Below are 19,900 nucleotides of genomic sequence, written 5' to 3'. Positions count from 1 at the left end.
GGTGATGAGGGGAAAATTCCTTCCCAGCCTGCCTAAAAAGGAGCAGCTAGCGTAATGCCCACCGCAGGTCCTGACCAAACCTGGTATTTTGCTGCCTCAAGGGGAAGGAGGGTGGGTGCTGCTTCGCCCGCACTGGTGAAAAGGGGCTTCTCCCTCCCAGGCCTGCCCCTTTTCAACTCCTCAGCCCTTCCAGTCCCAGAGGATGAGTTGGTGCCCCTTTTGCAGCAGCTTCTGAGTCTCTTTCCCCTCAACCCGAAAAGTACTGTACCCTCTCGCTCGGCAAGCTGGATAACTCCCCCCACCTGCTTAAAGGTGTGGTGCGGTCAATTTTGAAGGTAAAATTTCACATTTATTAGGAGAAGCAAGAAACACTACTGGGATAGGTTTTTAAAAAAAATTATTTATTATTATTATTGTGTCAGCCATTTGAAGCTGTGTAGACATTTGGAATATTTCAGTAAGTCCCACTGAAATAGATTAGTGGGCAGAGGGCAAGTAATGTGGTCAAAAGTGAGTGATAAATACAAGGTGGATTGATTTAAATCAAAGCAATTTTAATTACTGATTTTAATCATGATTTAAATCAGCAAGATGAAAACTTTGATTTCAAATAATTGATTTTAATCTTGTATTGTATTTGTACTTCAGTTATTTTCTGTTTGGTTGGTAACCATTAAAATATGTTGATTTACAACTAAATATAGCTTTTACACTAAATGGTGCTTCCTTTTTGCTAACCAGGAGGATATACTAACTATAAACATTTATTTAAGCTATTTATATAGATTAACTTGCATTTATTTGGAGTCTTAATTTTTACATTGTTTTAGAAAATGGTGAATGATGCATTTCTTATTTACTAGATGATTAATTTTTATTGACGATTTGTATCAAGCTGTATTTGGATGGAAATTCAAATTCAATTAAAAACAGCATTTAATTTTTTTAAATTAAATTAAACTGTCTTAAATGTGCTGGAAATATAAGGAATAAAAAGTGTATCAAAGTATGTTTTGTATTTAAAAGTATTATCTGTAGTTAGTGATTTGAATTGATTATTTCTGGTCTTTCTAGATTTTAGATCTCTTTCTAGCAGATCTCGTCCTCTCGCACCTAGCTTTTATACCTGCATTGGAAGAGGAAAACAAATTTTCCTGGCCCTCCCTCATCCCCACCCCCACAATTCCCAACTGGTTTCTTAAATCTGAATGAATTAATCATTGAACTGAAGTAGTTCAATAAACTGAAGTGAACAAAATATTCTCTGCACCTGCAGAAGAGGCTATTTCTGTCAAAAGCTGGTTTGGCATTCAACGAAATCTGGTTCTGAGCGATTAGCCAATGACTTCCACTAGTTCAGTGGTTTGACTTTCTTAAAATTTGGTAGCACATATGTACTACATAATACTTTGTACTACATAATATTTTGTATTTAATTTAAATGATTTTAATATATATTTTAATATATTATTATAAGTTTAGACCTTAAGATAAGTTGTCAATTTCAAATTTGATTTAATAGGTTTATTCTTAAAAAAAATCTGTATTTAATTTAAACAGAAAAACCGATATAAATAAAAAATCTGATTTAATTTTTTTAAATAATCAATTTTTATCCACCCCGTTTATCAACCACATTTATCATATCCCTTTCCAGTTTATCACATATGCCTTTATAAATCTTGTTTGTGTACAGCATAGACGTAATTCTCACTTGTGCTAAGGCCTTTTACACTGCTCTGGTAGAATAAAGAGGTGTTGAAGTGGGCAGAAACAGCATCCTGATGAGAATTCTCCTGTGCAGGGGACATCCCTGGATAGAATAGAACTGATGTAAAGACTCTATATAGACTCTGCTCTCAGCCTCCAGGTGGATCAGGAGCATGGCCCTGCAATATGGGTGTTTTCTGTTTCCCAGGGCCCATTGTGGGCCATTGGAAGCCAAGCAAAAGTTAATGTACCCCTGAGGACTGTCTGACTTACACTGGGGACGGGGCAGGTTCCTGCACAGTCCTAGAATATGAGGAATGCAAAAGTGACTTAAAGCCACCTTTGTTCCCCTTCTCACCTCCATCTCTGTCCCAAGTCCAAATATGGAATAAATGAGAATCTGACCCTATACATGGCTGTGCATGGTCTATGATTTACCTCTTGAGAGTGTAGGGCTACCACTTTCCCTGCTGGTAGCTTGGCTTCAGTCCCATTGGGAACAATGAAAGGCACTGGACATCTTTGTTAAGAACATTCTGTAGCTTCATATCTCCATTGAGATCAGGAGCGCCGCCAGCTTTTTTGCCGCCCTAGGTGGCGGAAGGTCCTGCCCCCGAAATGCACCTCCCCCGACAGAGGCGGTGGAAGGTCGTGCCCCCGAAATACCGATGACGACCGGGGTGGCCGAAGATCCGGCCGCCACGGTCGCCACCCCCCAGATGTTAGTGGTGGTCGCCTAATGGGTTGCGCCGGCCCTGATTGAGATAATGGGAAATGGTAGGTATTTTGACACAAGCCAATTCTCCATGAGTTTTTCTCAACTCTGTAGAACACAATGAGGAAAAAAGTATGAAAAAAATTAAATGCCTTTAAAAATCAGTTTCCTGCAAACACTAAAATACTTTAATTATAATGTTATGGTTTTTGCATAATGTCACTACAGGACACAGCTATGGTGGTTTGGGTGCTTTAGACACACATTTCCATACTTTACCATGTTTGGATTTCATTTAAATTTTGTGGGTGTATAGTGCTTGGTTTTGGAATAATTAGAATCTTGCAGTAATGTTTTTACCCTGTCATAAGTTCTCTGATCCATTACTCCATCTTAACATTTTGTCAGAGAGAGAGAGAGTGTATATATGTAGGGAATAATTATATGTTCTTTGTAGTTTTTAACCTTTACTGGCTGCCGTGCTTTTTAATATATTGAAAAAATTAATTCTTTACAGAATTTGGAAACTGATTTAACAGAGGCAAGAAAACAAATGGAAGACTTGACCACTAGATGCAGTGACTTTTCATCACAAGTGGTTGTTAAACAGACTGAATTAACACAAAAGGATTGCGATGTGGCCAGAGTTAGGCAAGTATTTCATATCTCCATTTGCTAAATAAGCTAACAACTTGCAATTTTTTAAATTAAATTACTTGATGATTAGGAAGAAATATCTTGTTATCACAGCTACTTTTGCAAAACAATGTATTGTAATACCAGCCTATTTTGTAAGGTACACATGTTATCTGGAAATTTTTGGATGGTTAGTCTTAGAATCTACTATTTATGCAAACTATTTTTGTGCCTTTTGTGATGTTCAGTTTTTTTAAAGAAGGGATGGACATTATTAAAAACTACACTTCTGTAATTAGCATTGGGTCAGAGAGTTGTCAATCTCCACTGAAAGTTGCAAAGTACCAATATGATTAGTAACATAAGCAATTAATTTGAGAGGCTAAATGCCCTAAACCTACAAAAGTTTCAACCCTAACTTTAACTTTTTAATTAGAATCAAGTCTGACAGGTCAACAGGAGTCTATAGAAGCCTATGCTAAAGGTTTAAAATGCTGTGATTTAAGCTTTATCTGAGGTCTCACACATCTTTTTCTTAGGCTGAATCTGGAGGATTAGTGCTGCATATTTGAGATGTGTAGAAGAAATGAAAGATAGGCTGAATTATATGCAATGACTAGGTTATTAAAATCATCAAAATGACCGCAATGGCAGAAGACATCCAACAGGTTTAAGTGGATTGATGAGAAGTAGTCTATTCTTCTTCTCTTATTTACATAGTTCCATAGGAGGACACAGTGCTGTCTGGTAGAAGGGCTGCATTAGACGAATAGTATCCCTTGCCCAAAAGAACTTACATTCCAGGAGCACTAGTTGGAATGGTGCAAATAAAAGAGATCAATACGATATATAGATAGCAGTCATTGCAGTTAGAATGCTGATTCTTCATAATTTTCAACCACTAATAATTTCACCATAGGGAATAAGTCTTTTGTCTTTAAAGAAAAATGAGAAACGTGATCTTTGTAATTTTTATGTAACTATATAATCTTCCTGGGATTGGTCTAGGACAAGGGTGGGCACACTATGGCCCGTGGGCCGCATCCGGCCCATCAGACCATTTAATCCGGCCCTTGAGCTCCCGTTGGGGAGCAGGGTCAGGGGAAGGGCTTGCCTTGCCCTGCTCCGCTCGTGCAGTGAGTCTACACGGCTCCCGGAAGAAGGGGCATCCAGGGGGTTCCACACATTGCACCTGCCCCAAGAGCCGGCTCTGCAGCTCCCATTGGTTGGGAGCTGTGGGAGCGGCGCCTGCAGATTGAGCAGTGTGCAGAGCCGCCTGGCCGCGCCTCCACACGGCAGCCAGAGGGCGACATGCTGCTGCTTCCGAGAGCTGCTGGGGATAAGTGCTGCCCAGACCCTGCAGCTATGATTCTCCCTCCCTGCACCCCAACCACCTGTCCAAGTCCTGATCCCCCTCCTTTCCTCCGAATCTTTCCATCCCAGCCTGGAGCACGCTCCTGCACTCTAAACCCCTCATCCCCAGCCTGACCCCAGAGCCTGCACCCTCAGCCACAGCCCTCACAATCCCAACCCCCTACCCCAGCCCTGATCCCCCTCCTGCCCTCTAAACCTTTCGGTCCCAGCCCAGAGCACCTTTCTACACCCCAAACCCCTCATCCCTGGCCCCAGCCCAGGACCCACACTTCCAGTCAGAGCTTTCACCCCTTCCCGCATCCCAACACCGTGCCCTGGCCCAGAGCCCCCTTCCGCACCCTGAACTCATCATTTCTGGCCCCAACACAGAGCCCACACCCGCAGTTGGAGCCCTCACCCTCTCCTGTACCCTAACCCCCAATTTTGTGAGTATTCATGGCCTGCCATACTATTTTCCATACCAAGATGTGGCCCTCAGGCCAAAAAGTTTGCCCACCCCAGTCTAGGATCTCTATTGAAAAAGGTGTCCCTAGTTATTTTGATATTTAAAAGTCATAATTCAGGATCTCAGTGGTTAACAAAAATAGAAGAATGGTATGTAAACAAAAAAGATTTTAATAGCCTGATCTATGGAAAGACAAGCTGATGGAATTTGTAAACTTTATCAAAAGGCTGACAGACTTCAAAATTTTCCTGAATAGATTGTTGTTCTAAAACTATGCTTTTCTGTGGCCCAAGATATCTATGGTGTGAGGGTACAGGGATGGGAAAGGACACTTTCAAAGCAGGTAATCAAAGCTGACAAAGTTATTATTACACATTGTCTGCGGGAATAGCATGTTACAAACTGAGTTGGCCGAGCCAGAGGACCTTAAAATCTCTTGACATACATTTTAGAATTTCCACTACAAATCAAGGCTTGCTAAACATAGACACTTGCTCATTTTGCAAGCTTTGCTAGGCCCACAGCTATAGTTGAAGCATCAAAGCATCACAGGTAAACTCTTATGAAACTTTGAATTTTAAAAAAGTAACTTTGCCACTCTGAAAAAGGTCATTGAACTTGAGTGAATGTTGAAAATAATCATCAGTATTTTAAGAAAAAAGTATATAAAGAAATTCTAAGCTGTGTTTACATGTATTTTCAAGTATTTTGTTTGTTCGTATGGAAAGGCAGAAATAAGGTCTCCCAAGCAACCTTAACTATGATACTGTCATTCCAAATTTATGAAACAAAATTGCATCCACTACTTTCACAATATGAGTCACATTCCCCCACTTTCATATCTCTTTATCTCTAGGGATTTAAATAGACCCAATTGCCATAGGATCTAGGTGCTCAATCATCACATTACCACATCCCATCAGAATATAGTCAGCTGACCACAATATTTACACAACATATGCTCGCAAATGTTATTATTCTTAGTCATCTTTCTAAGTACATTATAAAATATGTTTTGCTTTTATGAGTGGTTTTCTGAAATGTTATAATTTGCCCAGATTTGTTTGTAAAAGAGCATTATTTGTTCTGTTTGGGGTTCATATTTCATGTTCCATATAGAAATTCTTTAAGGATTTTTACTGCTGCATTTCATGATGCTGGGGGGTAATTCCCAGTTTAGACTTCTGTCTCAAATTAAGGCAGTTTTAAGCATTTTGGTTTTTGCTCGACTTCATTATGAAGTGTTCAGTAAAAATTATTGAACTTAAAGAAGGACCAGTTGGATGTGCATTTTGCATGCCTTGAGATGCATATGTATATACATCAATTCACAATTAAGTCTCTTCCTTTTCTCTGACTTGTCATAGAAAAGAGCTACACACTTGTGCTTGGCATTTCTACTGTGGCGCATGCACAAGTTCCAAATTTTTAGTATTACTTTAATGTTGCTTATTTTTATTCCTTATTTTTGTTTTTAAAGTAATAGCTCACATTCTCTCATTTTGTTTACATACTATCTTTTCTACTAGGTCTTTTTTTAGTATAGTATATGATCATGATATGGAAAAACTTCTCTATTTTTAAACTTAATTAAAAGATCTACAGAGCATGGGAAGAAATAAAATGTATGCCATAATCAGGTACCGAAAGCATATTATCAGTCTGTTTGATAAAGAAATTTTAAATATATCAAACCTCCCACCACCTTTCCATAGGCTATAGCCAATTCTTGCCTGTAGCATCTTTGAAGAGCTGGCATAACATATAGGGGGATATAATGGCGGGGGTGGAAAATGCAGTAGAAAACTGTAACCATTTATCGAGAGCTGCAGAGAAAAATAAAACCTAAGTAAGGAAAACAAATAGCTGAGTTGTAGTTTAAGCTAAAACCCAACAATAGAAATAAGAGGATGGAGTTTACTCTAGGAGAAGATCTAATGACAGAATCTGACCAGGCATGACACAAGCTATGGCTGCTGGCTTTCCACTCCAGGAAGCTGTTAGACTAGAAGCGTCATCTTGTCTCTGTGCTGGCTTTCATGACTGTTGCTGCTGTGGTCCAGAACCAGATGATAATCTTTACAACCTGAATAGAACAGTGTAGAATAAAGTACTCAGAGCCTGTTTAGTCAGAAAATGTTTGTGGTAACACAATTAAATACAATAACACAAAGTCTTCCATTATCACTATGCATATAACTAAACACCATTAACAGGGAAGTCGAGATGGAATAATCTCTTTTTAAAAACTTCCATGTGTTCTATGTCAGAAGAAAAAAGAACTATTGATGGTTTAAAAAATAAAATAAAATAAATATGTTCTAGTCACTCAAGGCCTCAGTGCCTTATTCTTCTGAAACAATGTTCATTTTTTACTGTCAGTAAAAATAGAAAATTCCTGTGTAGGCAGGAAAAAAAATCTCCTCTCTTCTCCACAATCCAGTTCAGGATTTTCTAGGCTTAAAAGGACACACTTATTCCCTTAATTGCAAATCTCCTCTTCTTAGACACCAAAACAGAAGAACTGTCTAATCAAAATTAATCCCAAACATATTGCTTGGTAGAAAAAATACCAAGAGATATGGCTTCCTTCTTTCAGAACCTTAGGATGCACATGGTAGAGAGAGAGAGCTAAGAAAGATAATAGCAGATTCCCTTTTAATTGACAGGATGATATTCTGTCTGTATTTCATCTTGCCATAATTTTTCAAGTCAACTGGAGTAGAAGGACTTCATACGTCCAGGTGTACACACCCTGGTGCTCCATTTATTTTGAGTACCCAAATTCATGGTTTTTTTCCCTCCAAATCCTGCATTTTGCTAGTGAGACTTTTTTTCTTTCTTTGAACTATGCAATAATTCTGCCTTTGATCTCTGAGAGAACTTTTTTGTAATTAAATTTTCTCCTCCAGCATATTAAAAGTTACAAGGATTTTCAGAATCACCCAGCACTGTGCTCCCATTGACTCCAGTGGGAGCAGTGTTAGAGCAGCACTGAACATTTTTGAATATCCCACCCAGTATCAATTACTCGGTCTGAAGATCAATATTTATAATAAACTTCTGTACCAAATCCAATCTTTTGTTTGTTAAATATAATTTTTTTTAAGATCTGTGGAAAGAGAGTTCTCATGGGGATCCCTGCTGAATAACAGGTGATTTAGAGAAGCTGCCACCTCTCCTTGATGCACTGGCTTTAAAAGGTTCCTGTTTTAACTGGCAATTTTGGAAGATATCAGAATCACAAAGCACTGAAAAGGCAGAAATACTGTCAAAAGCAGGGTGGGCAGGAGCAGCTCTGAAATGCGTCTTCCTTGCCATTTGTTCATGATCATCTCCAGTGCAAGATCTCTTCAGAATGCACAATACTGTTTCTGTGTCCTAGAAGGCTTAAATCCTGTTATTGGCCTTCAGAACATCATGATTCTTCTGCCCCAGGATTTCAGTGTTGAATTTCGGAGATCAGAGATCTTTTAAAGTTGTGCTGAGTCTCAGGATTTAGGCTTAAATGCTGTGCTGTTTGTTTAATTCAAAGTGATTCGTATCTCATGGATACACAGAGCTGTTAGCTCAAGAGATAGTAGTACTTTCTCACCCATCAGTGAGCACCAAGTGCTATTGCAACACACCAAGCTTGTAATGCTCAGAATACATGAGTTTCATCATTGCTACTATACAGTCAGGGATTTTCAGCTCATTGGCTTTGGTATACACTCACAGCTATTTCACAATGTGCTGAAAAGACTTAAGTGACAGCGCCTGACACTGTGGGTATCAGGTGGTGCAACCTAGAGACTTAGTAAATTACTTTAAGTCCCTCAGTATCTGGAGTAAAACATCGGAAGATGCAGCTCAGGCTCTGGCTATTATTGGGAAAATAAAATAAAACCAGCAAATGTCAACAAAGATGATGGATATGATGAGTATACCACTACCTCGATATAATGCCACCTGGTATAACACGAATTTGGATATAACGCGGTAAAGCAGTGCTCTGGAGGGGCGGGGCTGCACACTCCAGTGGATCAAAGCAAGTTCAATATAACACGGTTTCACCTATAATGCGGTAAGATTTTTAGTTCCCAAGGACAGAGTTATATCGAGGTAGAGGTGTATTTGTAATTGGCATGTCCAGCTTTTTGATTGACAGCAGCTGCTCATTTTACTTTAAATCTCTGGGAAGCCACATGTTAGCTTGCAACAGTTAGTATGTACAGGGCAACATGTGTTTAACATTTTTTGGTATGGTTGGGATAAATCTTTAATTCATATTCAATTCAGACATAAATACTAGCATTTTTCCAGAATTCATATTAATCAAATAAATGAACCCCCACACTAAATAGCACTATGGTGAATCTTAAATACCTAAAATGGCTGTTGCCAGGAGGGGCTGGCCATTTTAAGCATGTTATAATTATGTCTGCAGCTCTTCCATGTTCAATTCTCCTGGCATGGTTCCCTCAGATTAACCCCTTCCCAGTCCTTGTTGTCCAAATAAATATTTCACTATGTCCATAGAGTTTGTTAGCCAGCCCCTTTCCTCTGTTACCAGAATTCCCACCCCCCTTCCATGCTTTTTTAGTGGCTATGTCATCTGTGCCACCCTAAAAATGAGTGGTTATCAGTATTCAGTAAATATTAATAACACCCTATTCAATATTATTTGACTTTTAAAAATATGTTCTTCCTATCTCCTCGGTCTTTAGTAACATGGTGTGTGTGTGTGTGTGTGTGGTGATTTTATATAAAATATCACTTGAGTGTATGCTTAAATCCATCTCTCTAAAGGGAAGCAATTAGGCATATGCTAAGTGCTTTCCTGAATAACGGTACTATCCTGAATCGGGAGCCAAGAGAGAACTGGTATGCAACTTGTTACCCTCTTGCTTAATCTCTTATTAAAGAAGGCACTGATTTCTCTGAAATCCAGGAAGCTGTGTTATAAGTATGGTAGTTACTATAAAACACAACATTTTTGAGAAACTATCATGTGGTAACTGTGGTAACTATCGTGTGGTAACTGTTTGTAGATGTTGACACTCTCATGGTGACCACTTTAATGATGATTTAAGTAGTAGAAATGCCCCCTTCTCTACCCCCCGCCCCCCCCAAACCAAAACCCTCATATACTACATGAGAACACTTAATTTTCCCGAGGAAATCCTGGTAGCTTTATTGTTCATTTTAAATAAGATTTTTTTTCTGTAAGAATTCAGTGCACATTCAATGCATAAGAAAATGACTGAACAATCTAATTGCGAGTATCAGCCACTTCCAGCAATAGTCAGACTGTACTAGGAAAATAAATGAATATAGAAAAGTAAATTAATTCCAGTGAAGAAACTTGAAGAATCATTGAAGAAGAAGGCCTGTTCCAAGGCTCAGTCCAAAGGAACACTGCCTTGGATGGCAAGCAGCAAATGTTCCGGTTTTGGTCTAGAATCCTGTTTAGTTTCCCTCTGCGTCCCTCTGCAACCCTTTCATACATAAGGCTCTTACTACCTGGACTGCTGTTCCTGACTGAGCTGAAACACAAAGCAGAAAACGAGCGAAGAAAGACATGAGAGAGAAAAATGATACCCCCCCACCCTCCCCAAAAAAAGAGTAAAAGGAGGAAGGGGTTGAGGCAAAGACTGGGAAATAAGAAATGGAGAGAAGGAAAAATAGGGCAGAAATGAGGCCTGAATGCTGGCAACCCACACTGTGATCTTTTTTCTATTACAATTATGTGGGATGCCCAAAATATGCATTTCAGTATCCCAGTATAGTACAATACACTACAACAATTTGTAGCACTCTCTCTGATATATCTTGCAAATATTTTAGGATCTAGGGAGAAAACTACATTTAAAAAGTAAATTTTGTCGACAAATTCACCCTGTCTAGTCGTTTCTAGAAATTGCCTTGCACCGTTGGCACTTGGCCGACATTTATCCCACTTCCACTTCTTCATATCCTGGAGATGTGCTGCATTTACACTTCTGTCTCTTTACATTCAAATGGTTACAAAACTATGGTTGTAACCTACTAAATTACAGTACTTGCTTGCAACTTTGCTCAGGCTCTTTGTTCTAGCGTTGTCATTTAGACATTTACTTCTGTGGGATTAACCTCAAGATCTATAGATACATCTAATATGAAGTTAAAATTTTGAGCTTTGAGAGATCAGCCTTTCATACTCTCAGCTCCATTAAAACTGCTAGATTTTGAAAGATATCCTGTGATCAGCTGCAGTATCCTGCTGTTTGGTTGCTCTACCTCTTCTTACAATGTAATCACTATGCTTTCTATGAAAGTTTGCTCGGCAGGGGAAGACTTTGACTTTAGCAGCAGTGTGAATGAACAGTAGCAGATGCATGAGCTAAAACTCCTGCTGCTGATTTTTTTAAGTCCCCCCAGCCCAGTGAAGGCCCCCCGCCCACGCGCAAACTACTAGAGATTTAGAGCAAGGAGAAGGGTGCAGTATCCAATTTTGGGCATAGTTACGCTAATGTAAATTTGGAGCAACTTCATTGACTTCAATCTAGTTATTTCAGTTTTACACCATTATAACTGACAATTGAATTTAACTCCAGGAAAGAAACACTTCATAAAATAGAAAATAATCTTAACTCCTGTGAAACTATCAAAACCAAATTAAATCAGGCAAGGAGCTCTTTAGAGCTTAGATAAAGTTTGAATAAAAATTATGGATTGGGTGAACCAAATATTACAGTTGACAAATAGCTTAAACATAAGTGATATCTGATTTGGGCAGTTCTTGACTCAATATTTGATTTACCCATCTCATGGCAATCTCCCCTTTTCTGACCCCTTCTAAGACCTGGAAGATCAAACTGGCTACTTCTCTGTCCCAACCCCAAACTGAATGAGATTCTATTTTCTAGATTCCCCACCTGGGTTTCTGTAAAATATACCCACTGGCTTGGTAATTTAATAGGTTCCAAACTGTGACCTCTGCCCTTTCCTTTCCCATAAAAGCTGTCTTTATGTTGGCTCACGGGCCTTTGTTGTATATGGTATGATTTTTAATTCTTTTGTGTGGTTTTTGATAATAGTTTTCCATCAACACAGTGTACTTAATTCCTAGATTAATTTAATGTATCCTCTATTAATATGGTTTATCTATATTATAGAGTGTTTGGACAATTTATACAGTAGACTCAATTTATCATATTAAAGTCTGTTTCTGATTGAGATTTTCTTTTCCATTTTCATTCATAGTTTTTCTGCCATGTGCAGTGATATATTAATTCTCTCAGATGGTTTACAAAGTAATAGTTTTGAATGCTTAGTAAGGTCAATCCTTCATTAAATATTGGTTTAATTTCTATATTTGTGTTTATTCTGGAATGCTTGTCACAGATGAATTTATTTTGAAAATCTTTTAATTGCTTTGTCTGTGTCCTTTTTTGGAGATTTTTCAAAAATGGATATCTTATTTTGGACAGGTTATTTTTCTGGACACCTCTTATCTTTCCAAAGTAGAGAATAAAATGTGTTGTCCCAAATAGAATTATAGAACTGGAAGGGACCTCGAGCGTTCATCTAGTCCAGTCCCCTGCACTCATGGCAGGACTAAGTATTATCTAGACCATCCCTGACAAATGTTTGTCTAACCTGTTCTTAAGAAACTCCAATGATGGAGATTCCACAACCTCCCTAAACAATTTATTCCAGTGCTTAACCACCCTGACAGTTAGGAAAGTTTTTCCTAACGTCCAACCTAAATGTCCCTTGCTGCAATTTAAGCCCATTGTTTCTTGTCCTATCATCAGCAGTTAGAAGAACAATTTTTTCCCTCCTCCTTGTAACAACTTTTTATGAACTTGAAAACTGTTATGTCCCCTCTCAGTCTTCTTTTTTCCAGACTAAACAAACCCAGTTTTTTCAATCTTCCCTAACAGGACATGTTTCTAGACCTTTAATCATTTTTGTTGCTTTTCTCTGGACTTTCTCCAATTTAGCCACATCTTTCCTGAAATGTGGTGCCCAGAACTGGACACAATACTCCAGTTGAGGCTAATCAGCAAGGAGTAGAGTGGAAGAACTACTTCTCGTGTCTTGCTTACAACACTCCTGCTAACACATCTCAGAATGATGTTTGCTTTTTGTGCCACAGTGTTACACTGTTGACTCCTGTTTAGCTTGTGGTCCACTATGTCCCTCAGATCTCTTTCCATAGTACTCCTTTCTAGGCAGTCATTTCCCATTTTGTATGTGTGCAACAGATTGTTCCTTCCTAAATGGACTTTCCATTTGAATTTCATCCTATTTACTTCAGACCATTTCTCCAGTTTGTCCAGATCATTTTGAATTGTAATCCTATTCTCCAAAGCACGTGCAACCCCTCCCAGTTTGGTATTGTCTGCAAACTTTATAAGTGTACTTTCTATACCATTATCTAAATCATTGATGAAGATATTGAACATAACTGGACCCAGAACTGATCCCTGGAGGATCCCACTCATTATATCCTTTCAGCATGACTGTGACCCACTGATAATGACTCTCTGTGAACTGTTTTCCAACCAGTTATGCACCGACCTTATAGTAGCTCCATCTAGGTTGATTTCCCTAGTTTGTTTATGAGAAGGTCATGCGAGACAGTATCAAAAGCTTTACTAAAGTCAAGATATACCACGTCTACCACTTCCCCCCACCCACAACTCTTGTTACCCTATCAAAGAAAGCTATCAGGCTGGTTTGACACGATTTGTTCTTGACAAATCCATGCTGACTGTTACTTATCACCTTATTATCTTCTAGGTGTTTGCAAATTGATTGCTTAATTATTTGCTCTATTATCTTTCCTGGTACAGAAGTTAAGCTGACTGGTCTGTAATTCCCCAGGTTGTCCTTATTTCCCTTTTTATAGGATGGGCACTATATTTGCCCTTTTCCAGTCATCAGGAATCTCTCCCGTCTTCCATGACTTTTCAAAGATAATCGCTAATGGCTCAGATAGCTCCTCAGTCAGCTCCTTGAGTATTCTGGGATGCATTTCATTAGGCCCTGGTGACGTGAAGAGACCTAACTTGTCTAAGTAATTTTTAACTTGTTCGTTCCCTATTTTAGCCTCTGATCCTACCTCATTTTCACTGGTATTCACTATGTTAGATGTCCAATCACCACCAACCTTCTGGGTGAAAACTAAAACAAAGAAGTCATTAAGCACCTCTGCAATTTCCACATTTTCTGTTATTGTTTCCCCCCCTCATTAAATAATGGACCTACCCTGTCCTTGGTCTTCCTCTTGCTTCTAATGTATTTGTAGAATGTTTTCTTGTTACCCTTTATGTCTCTAGCTAGTTTGATCTCATTTTGTGTCTTGGCCTTTCTAATTTTGTCCCTACATACTTGTGTTATTTGTTTATATTCATCCTTTGTAATTTGATCTAGTTTCCACTTTTTGTAGGACTCTTTTTTTTTATTTTTAGATCATTGAAGATCTCCTGGTTAAGCCAAGGTGGTCTCTTGCCATACTTCCTATCTTTCCTATGCAGTGGGATAGTTTGCTCTTGTGCCCTTAATAATGTCTCATTGAATAACTGTCAACTATCTTCAATTGTTTTTCACCTTGGACTTGCTTCTCATGGGAATTTACCTACCAATGTCCTGAGTTTGCTAAAGTCTGCCTTCTTGAAATCCATTGTCTTTACTTTGATGTTCTCCCTCCCATCCTTCCTTAGAATCATGAACTCTACCAATTCATGATCACTTTCACCCAAGCTGCCTTCCACTTTCAGATTCTCAACCAGTTCCTCCCTATTTGTCAAAATCAAACCTAGAACAGTCTCTACCCTAGTAGCTTTCTCCACCTTCTGAAATAAAAAATTGTCTCCAGTACATTCCAAGAACTTGTTGGATAATCTGTTCCCCTGATGTGTTATTTTCCCAACATAGTCTGGGTAGTTGAACTCCCCCATTACCACCAAGTCCTGTGCTTTGGATGATTTTGTTAGCTGTTTAAAAAAAGCCTCATCAACCTCTTTTTCCTAGTTAGGTGGTCTGTAGTTAGACCCCTAGCATGACATCTCCCTTGTTTTTTATCCTTTTTATCCTTACCTAGAGACTTTAAACAAGTCTGTCTCCTATTACCATCTCAACCTCAGTCCAAGTATATACACTTTTAATATATAAGGCAACACCACCTCCCTTTTTTCCCTGCCTCTCCTTCATGAGCAAACTGACCCTTCTATACCAATATTCCAGTCATGCGTATTATCCCACCAAGTCTCCATGATGCCAACTGTGTCAGAGCTGTGTTTATTTAATAGCATTTCAAGTTCTTCCTGCTTATTCCCCATACTTCTCGCATTAGGATACAGACATCTAAGATACTGATTTGATCTCCTCCCCACCCCCAGTTCTGTCTTGTCTCTCCCTTATCCCTGCTATAACAGCCCATGCTCACCTCAAATTCTGACTCTTCTCCCAGGTCTCCATGTTTTTGACTTACCGGTGGGCTTTGGTCACCTGCCCCCTTCGAATCCAGTTTAAAGCTGTCCTGACTAGGTTAGCCAGTCTGTAGCCAAATATGCTCTTCCCCTTCCTCGATAGATGGACCCCATCTCTGCTTAGCATAAATAATGGTAAATAATTAGGCCTCTCTTTTTAAAGTCAATGGGACTTAAATACATGCTTAAAGTTAAACTTGTGCTTAAGTGCTTTCCTGAATTGAGCCCCATTACAAGCTTCTTTGAGCATATTCCTTTCTTAACGTTATGTTCTAGGACTGTTGTATTGGTATCATTTGTCTTAATTTTTCTGTAAATACCCTAATACTACTGCTTCATGGACAAATGCTAAATGAAATGGTGTGAGAAGAAATACAATTAAAATGAGAAACTATAAATGTATCTTGTAGTTAGACATCTGCAATTAATGCATCACTCCTGTGACATAGGTGTAATACACCTAGGGCAACACCAGTTGGTTCCCTGGGACAGAACAAATCTGTCCCCGGTGACATCCTTTTTATCTCCTCCAGCTTTTATTTGTTACAAATGTATTAACCTGTCCAACCTATCTCCACAAATCAGATTTTTAAGTCTACTTAACACCCTTTTCATGATTGCTTTCTAATACCTGTCTGTAAGTTATTACAGACAGAATCTTTCATTCCATCAAGGCATTTTATAAACTCCTTTAAACAGTGTTATTTGTTTACCTTCAAATAGTTTTTTTCTCATTGGTACAATGCTCTCTTTAAAGAAAGTTCTTTGAATTGCACTAGTTTGGTCTCTGCCATTCTTCAGAGAAAGTGCTGAAAAAGTGCCTATATCGGTATTAATAATTAGTTTTTATGCACTGCTTTTCATCTGTAGATCTCAAAGCACTTTACACAAATGTTGTGATTCCCATTTTACAGATGTTAAGCTGAGACACAGAGAGGTTAAGTGCTTTGCCTAAGGTCCAAAGAAAACCCTATGAAGAAACATGGAAGAAAGTTAATGAGGGTAATAGGCACTGAAACTGAATTTAACTCTAACAATAGTTTGAAGTGTGCTTGTTAATTAACAGAGAATTATGCTTGCTATAATATACAAAGAAGAAGCCAAGTTTTGCAGTGTGCATACCATTGAACTCTATTACAGATTATATTATGGAAAGCAATTTAGCGTGACAAAGAACACTTTTGAACTGAAGCAATAATACAAAGATTAGACTAACTGTGTGGTTCTAGGTAGCCTATTAAAGTAAATGTCTACTGCAGAGGTTAGTTGTACATTTTGACTCTTGGTACTAAAGAATTAACTACATGTTGATCAGAAAGCTGCCAATGCTGTAACTGGAAGTCCAGTTATTTTATAGCAGTCATGCCTTTAAAGGCCAATTGATAGATGTTCTGCTTTGGAAAGTTAAGTGTTGTATAGATATTTTACAGGAGTGTATGATAAATATTAAATTTTGTGTATATAATTTCTAGTGTTTCGAAGGAAATTGACACGTAAAATAAATGAAAGTAGAAAGCTCATGATATAAAATAAAATTAGCTGAACACAAGTGTCTAACTATTGTCCTTCTAGTCATGCTTTCCTGTTTATTGCTTGCTTTGCACAGGAAGGAGTTGCAGGAGCTGCAGAATCTTTACAAACAAAACACAGAACATACAGCACAGCAGGCAGAGCTGATCCAGCAGCTTCAGGCTCTCAATATGGATACGCAAAAAGTACTGAAAAATCAGGAAGATGCTCACACAGCTGAAACTATATCATATCAAAAAGTATGCCACTTTTTTCTATCACAAAAGTATAAATTGAAACCTACTTGTGAGTACTGCTCATAACTATCAATATGCAGCATCTTGGATAATAGAGTATCCCTGTTTAAAGCACCATGTGTTACTGCACGCTTGTATTGGTGCTACTTTGTGATGAAATGAAAATGTGGAATGTGGAGTAGAAGGTTCTTTTGGGCCAAGTTAGACCTACTGAAGGCCCATTGCTTCGATAAGGACTGCATGCTCCAGCACTAAACTAGAATTTAGTGATACCTAGGAAAAAGTCCTGATGGATTGCAAAGCATAACAGCCAATTTTTACAGTTTGCTTTGCCTATCTTTGTTTCTCTTCCTCTCCCATTCATGGGAAGTGGAGGTTTAAGTTTATAACACCTATTATTAGTTGATTAGTTGGAGAATTCATGTGTAAATTTGATACTGTTGTCACTCTCAAACAATTTTCTTTGCCAAAGTGACACAATTTGAAAACCTATTGCAGAAAAATCCTCTGCAAAACTGTATATATAATATATAACATGATTTCATAGCTTTGGTAAGTACTATGAATGTTGACAGCCACTCAAAGAAATTTCTCTGATAGGTACCATCTTGAATTTAAAGCTTTGTGAAGCTTGTTATAAAGTTGTGAAGCTGAGAAAGTAAACAAACTAAACTAGGTGGTGGATATCTAAGTGTATGCTGGGTTATATCATATCATGGCAGTCACAGGTACAGGGTGTTGCTGTTACTGGAAAAGTGTATTGAGCACTAGTCATCATGAATAAAAGTTCTTAGTAATATGAATTGGATACAGATAAACTTTGGGTGCTCTATATCAAGAGATTGTGGTCCTTTTCTCTTGGGTCAGCACTGAAGTGGCCTAGAAAAGTTGCAGAGTGGGTTATGTTAGAAATCACCCAGTGGAACACGTGAGCAGTTCTGCTTGCATCTGGCAAGACAGGGTGAGTGACAGCAGTTCCCACTTACAATGATCCAAAACCCTTTGCTTTACTTTTTAGGATGTAGTTACTAGATTTTGCTTCATCCTTCTTCCTCTCTCACCCTCCAAATTGCTTTTCTCTCTCCTGTGCCATTCCTCTGCACCTCTGCCATCACTCCTGACTTGTCTCTCACTGACATCAAGCATCTCAGTGGTTCCTTTGATGAGACACTCCAAAAATTGGTGCAGCTCAGTCTTCAAGGAAAAAATGTTAACACAGTTACAGATGACAAAGACCTCTTCTGCAGCTATGTCTCAGAGCTGAGGCTAGGTCTATACTAGTAACTTTTCCCGGTATAGTAACGTCTGTGTGAGATAGGAGTGTGATTTTTTTTTTAAAATGACATTTCTATACTAGCAAAATCCCTAGTATAGACAAAGTTATACTGGCATAACTGCTTTTCCTGGTGTAGCTAGTAACCTTGGGGAGTTTGTATAAGCTATGCTGAGAAAAGCACTTTTTTGCCAGTATAAGCTGCACCTTCACTTGGATGGTTTGCCAGTATACCTATCTATAGCTATACTGGCAAATGTCTTCTAGTGTAGACTGAGCCTGAGACTTATATTATTGTCAAGAGGCTGACTGACCCTTCTCAAGCAGTGCCTCTCAGCAGGAGGTGAGAAAAGAACAGACTGCTGCGCTGGCCAACAAGCAGCTTGAGAATACAGAGATCAAAGGTGTTGCACTTTTTGGGATCAGTTATTCTTCTTGGAGTGCTTGCTCCTGTCGATTCCATTCTAGGGGTGTGTGCACCCACATGTGCGATCATTGGAGATTTTTGCCTTAACGGTACTTGTAGGGCCGTCTGTCGTGCTCTCTGGAGTGCCGTGCTCATACCGCGGTATATCAGGCACTGCCGGCCCTATGCCCTCTCAGTTCCTTCTTATCACCCAGGGTGATCAGTCGGAGTGCCTTTCTTGCTTAGCAAGAGTTAGTGGTTTCTCCTTTTGAACTTTGTGCCTTAGGGCCTTTGTACATAGTTTGCATATAGTAGTGTTAAGTAGTTTAAGTGGTAGTTAGGGTCCCGGCGAGACTTTGCCCCAGGTGGGGCATGCCCTGCTCTCCTGGCTTTAAGCCCTGCTTGGATTGCAACAGGCCTGTGCCTGTGAGTGACCCCCATAGCAGCTGCCTTAAGTGCGGGAGTCGCATGTTAAGGAGCAGTCCTGGAACTGCAAAAACGTTCGACCCCACACTCAAAAAGAGCAGGACATCTGTCTGAGGGCTCACCTGATGTAGTTCGCTTCCGCCTGGCTTCCGAGCCATCCAGGCAGGTTGCACTTTGGCCTCCATGCGCAGCGCACTGCCGGCACCCGGCTCCTCCCGGCACCGTTTGCCATCGCCAGTGCTGAAGAAGAAGGCCAAGAAGTGCTCCCCGGCACCGAGCAAGAAGGCCCAGGAACAAGACATTTACTTACCAATCCATTGTCCAAAGCCTCATATGACGGATGAGGAGCACAGGCTGCATACCCTGGATGTCAGACGGGTGCTGGCCTTCTACATTGATAGAACAAAGCTGTTCTGTAAGTCAACATAGTTGTTCGTTGCTGTCCCTGACAGGTTGAAAGGTTGCCCAGTGTCAGTCCAGAGAATCTCATCTTGAATCACAGCCTGCATCCACTACTGCTATGAGCTGGAAAAGATGCTCCTGCCGATGATCGTGATGGCTCATTCAAGTAGGGCATCAGCCTTCCTGGTGCAGGGGCTGATCGAAGAGATCTGTCATGCTGCCACCTGGTCATCCGTCCACACGTTCTCATTGCACTACGGACTGAGCCAGCAGGCTCTAGACGA

General features: G+C 39.4%; 1 protein-coding gene across 5 annotated transcripts in view; it reads left to right on the top strand.

Moving 5' to 3' along the window:
- The window catches only part of CNTLN (centlein), a 268,961-nt gene that overhangs the window by 78,091 nt on the left and 170,970 nt on the right, over positions 1 to 19,900 (top strand). For all 5 annotated transcript variants that reach the window (XM_045021860.1, XM_045021859.1, XM_045021864.1 and 2 more), the window contains exons 7-8: positions 2,943 to 3,076; positions 16,950 to 17,112. In XM_045021860.1, the coding sequence (XP_044877795.1) occupies positions 2,943 to 3,076; positions 16,950 to 17,112 (297 nt within the window). The remainder of the gene's footprint in view (positions 1 to 2,942; positions 3,077 to 16,949; positions 17,113 to 19,900) is intronic.

Source organism: Mauremys mutica, chromosome 6 (assembly GCF_020497125.1).
Source record: "Mauremys mutica isolate MM-2020 ecotype Southern chromosome 6, ASM2049712v1, whole genome shotgun sequence".
NCBI lineage: Eukaryota > Metazoa > Chordata > Testudines > Geoemydidae > Mauremys > Mauremys mutica.
The sequence above is the reverse complement of the archived record's forward strand: the minus strand, read 5'-3'. Positions and strand labels throughout refer to the sequence as shown.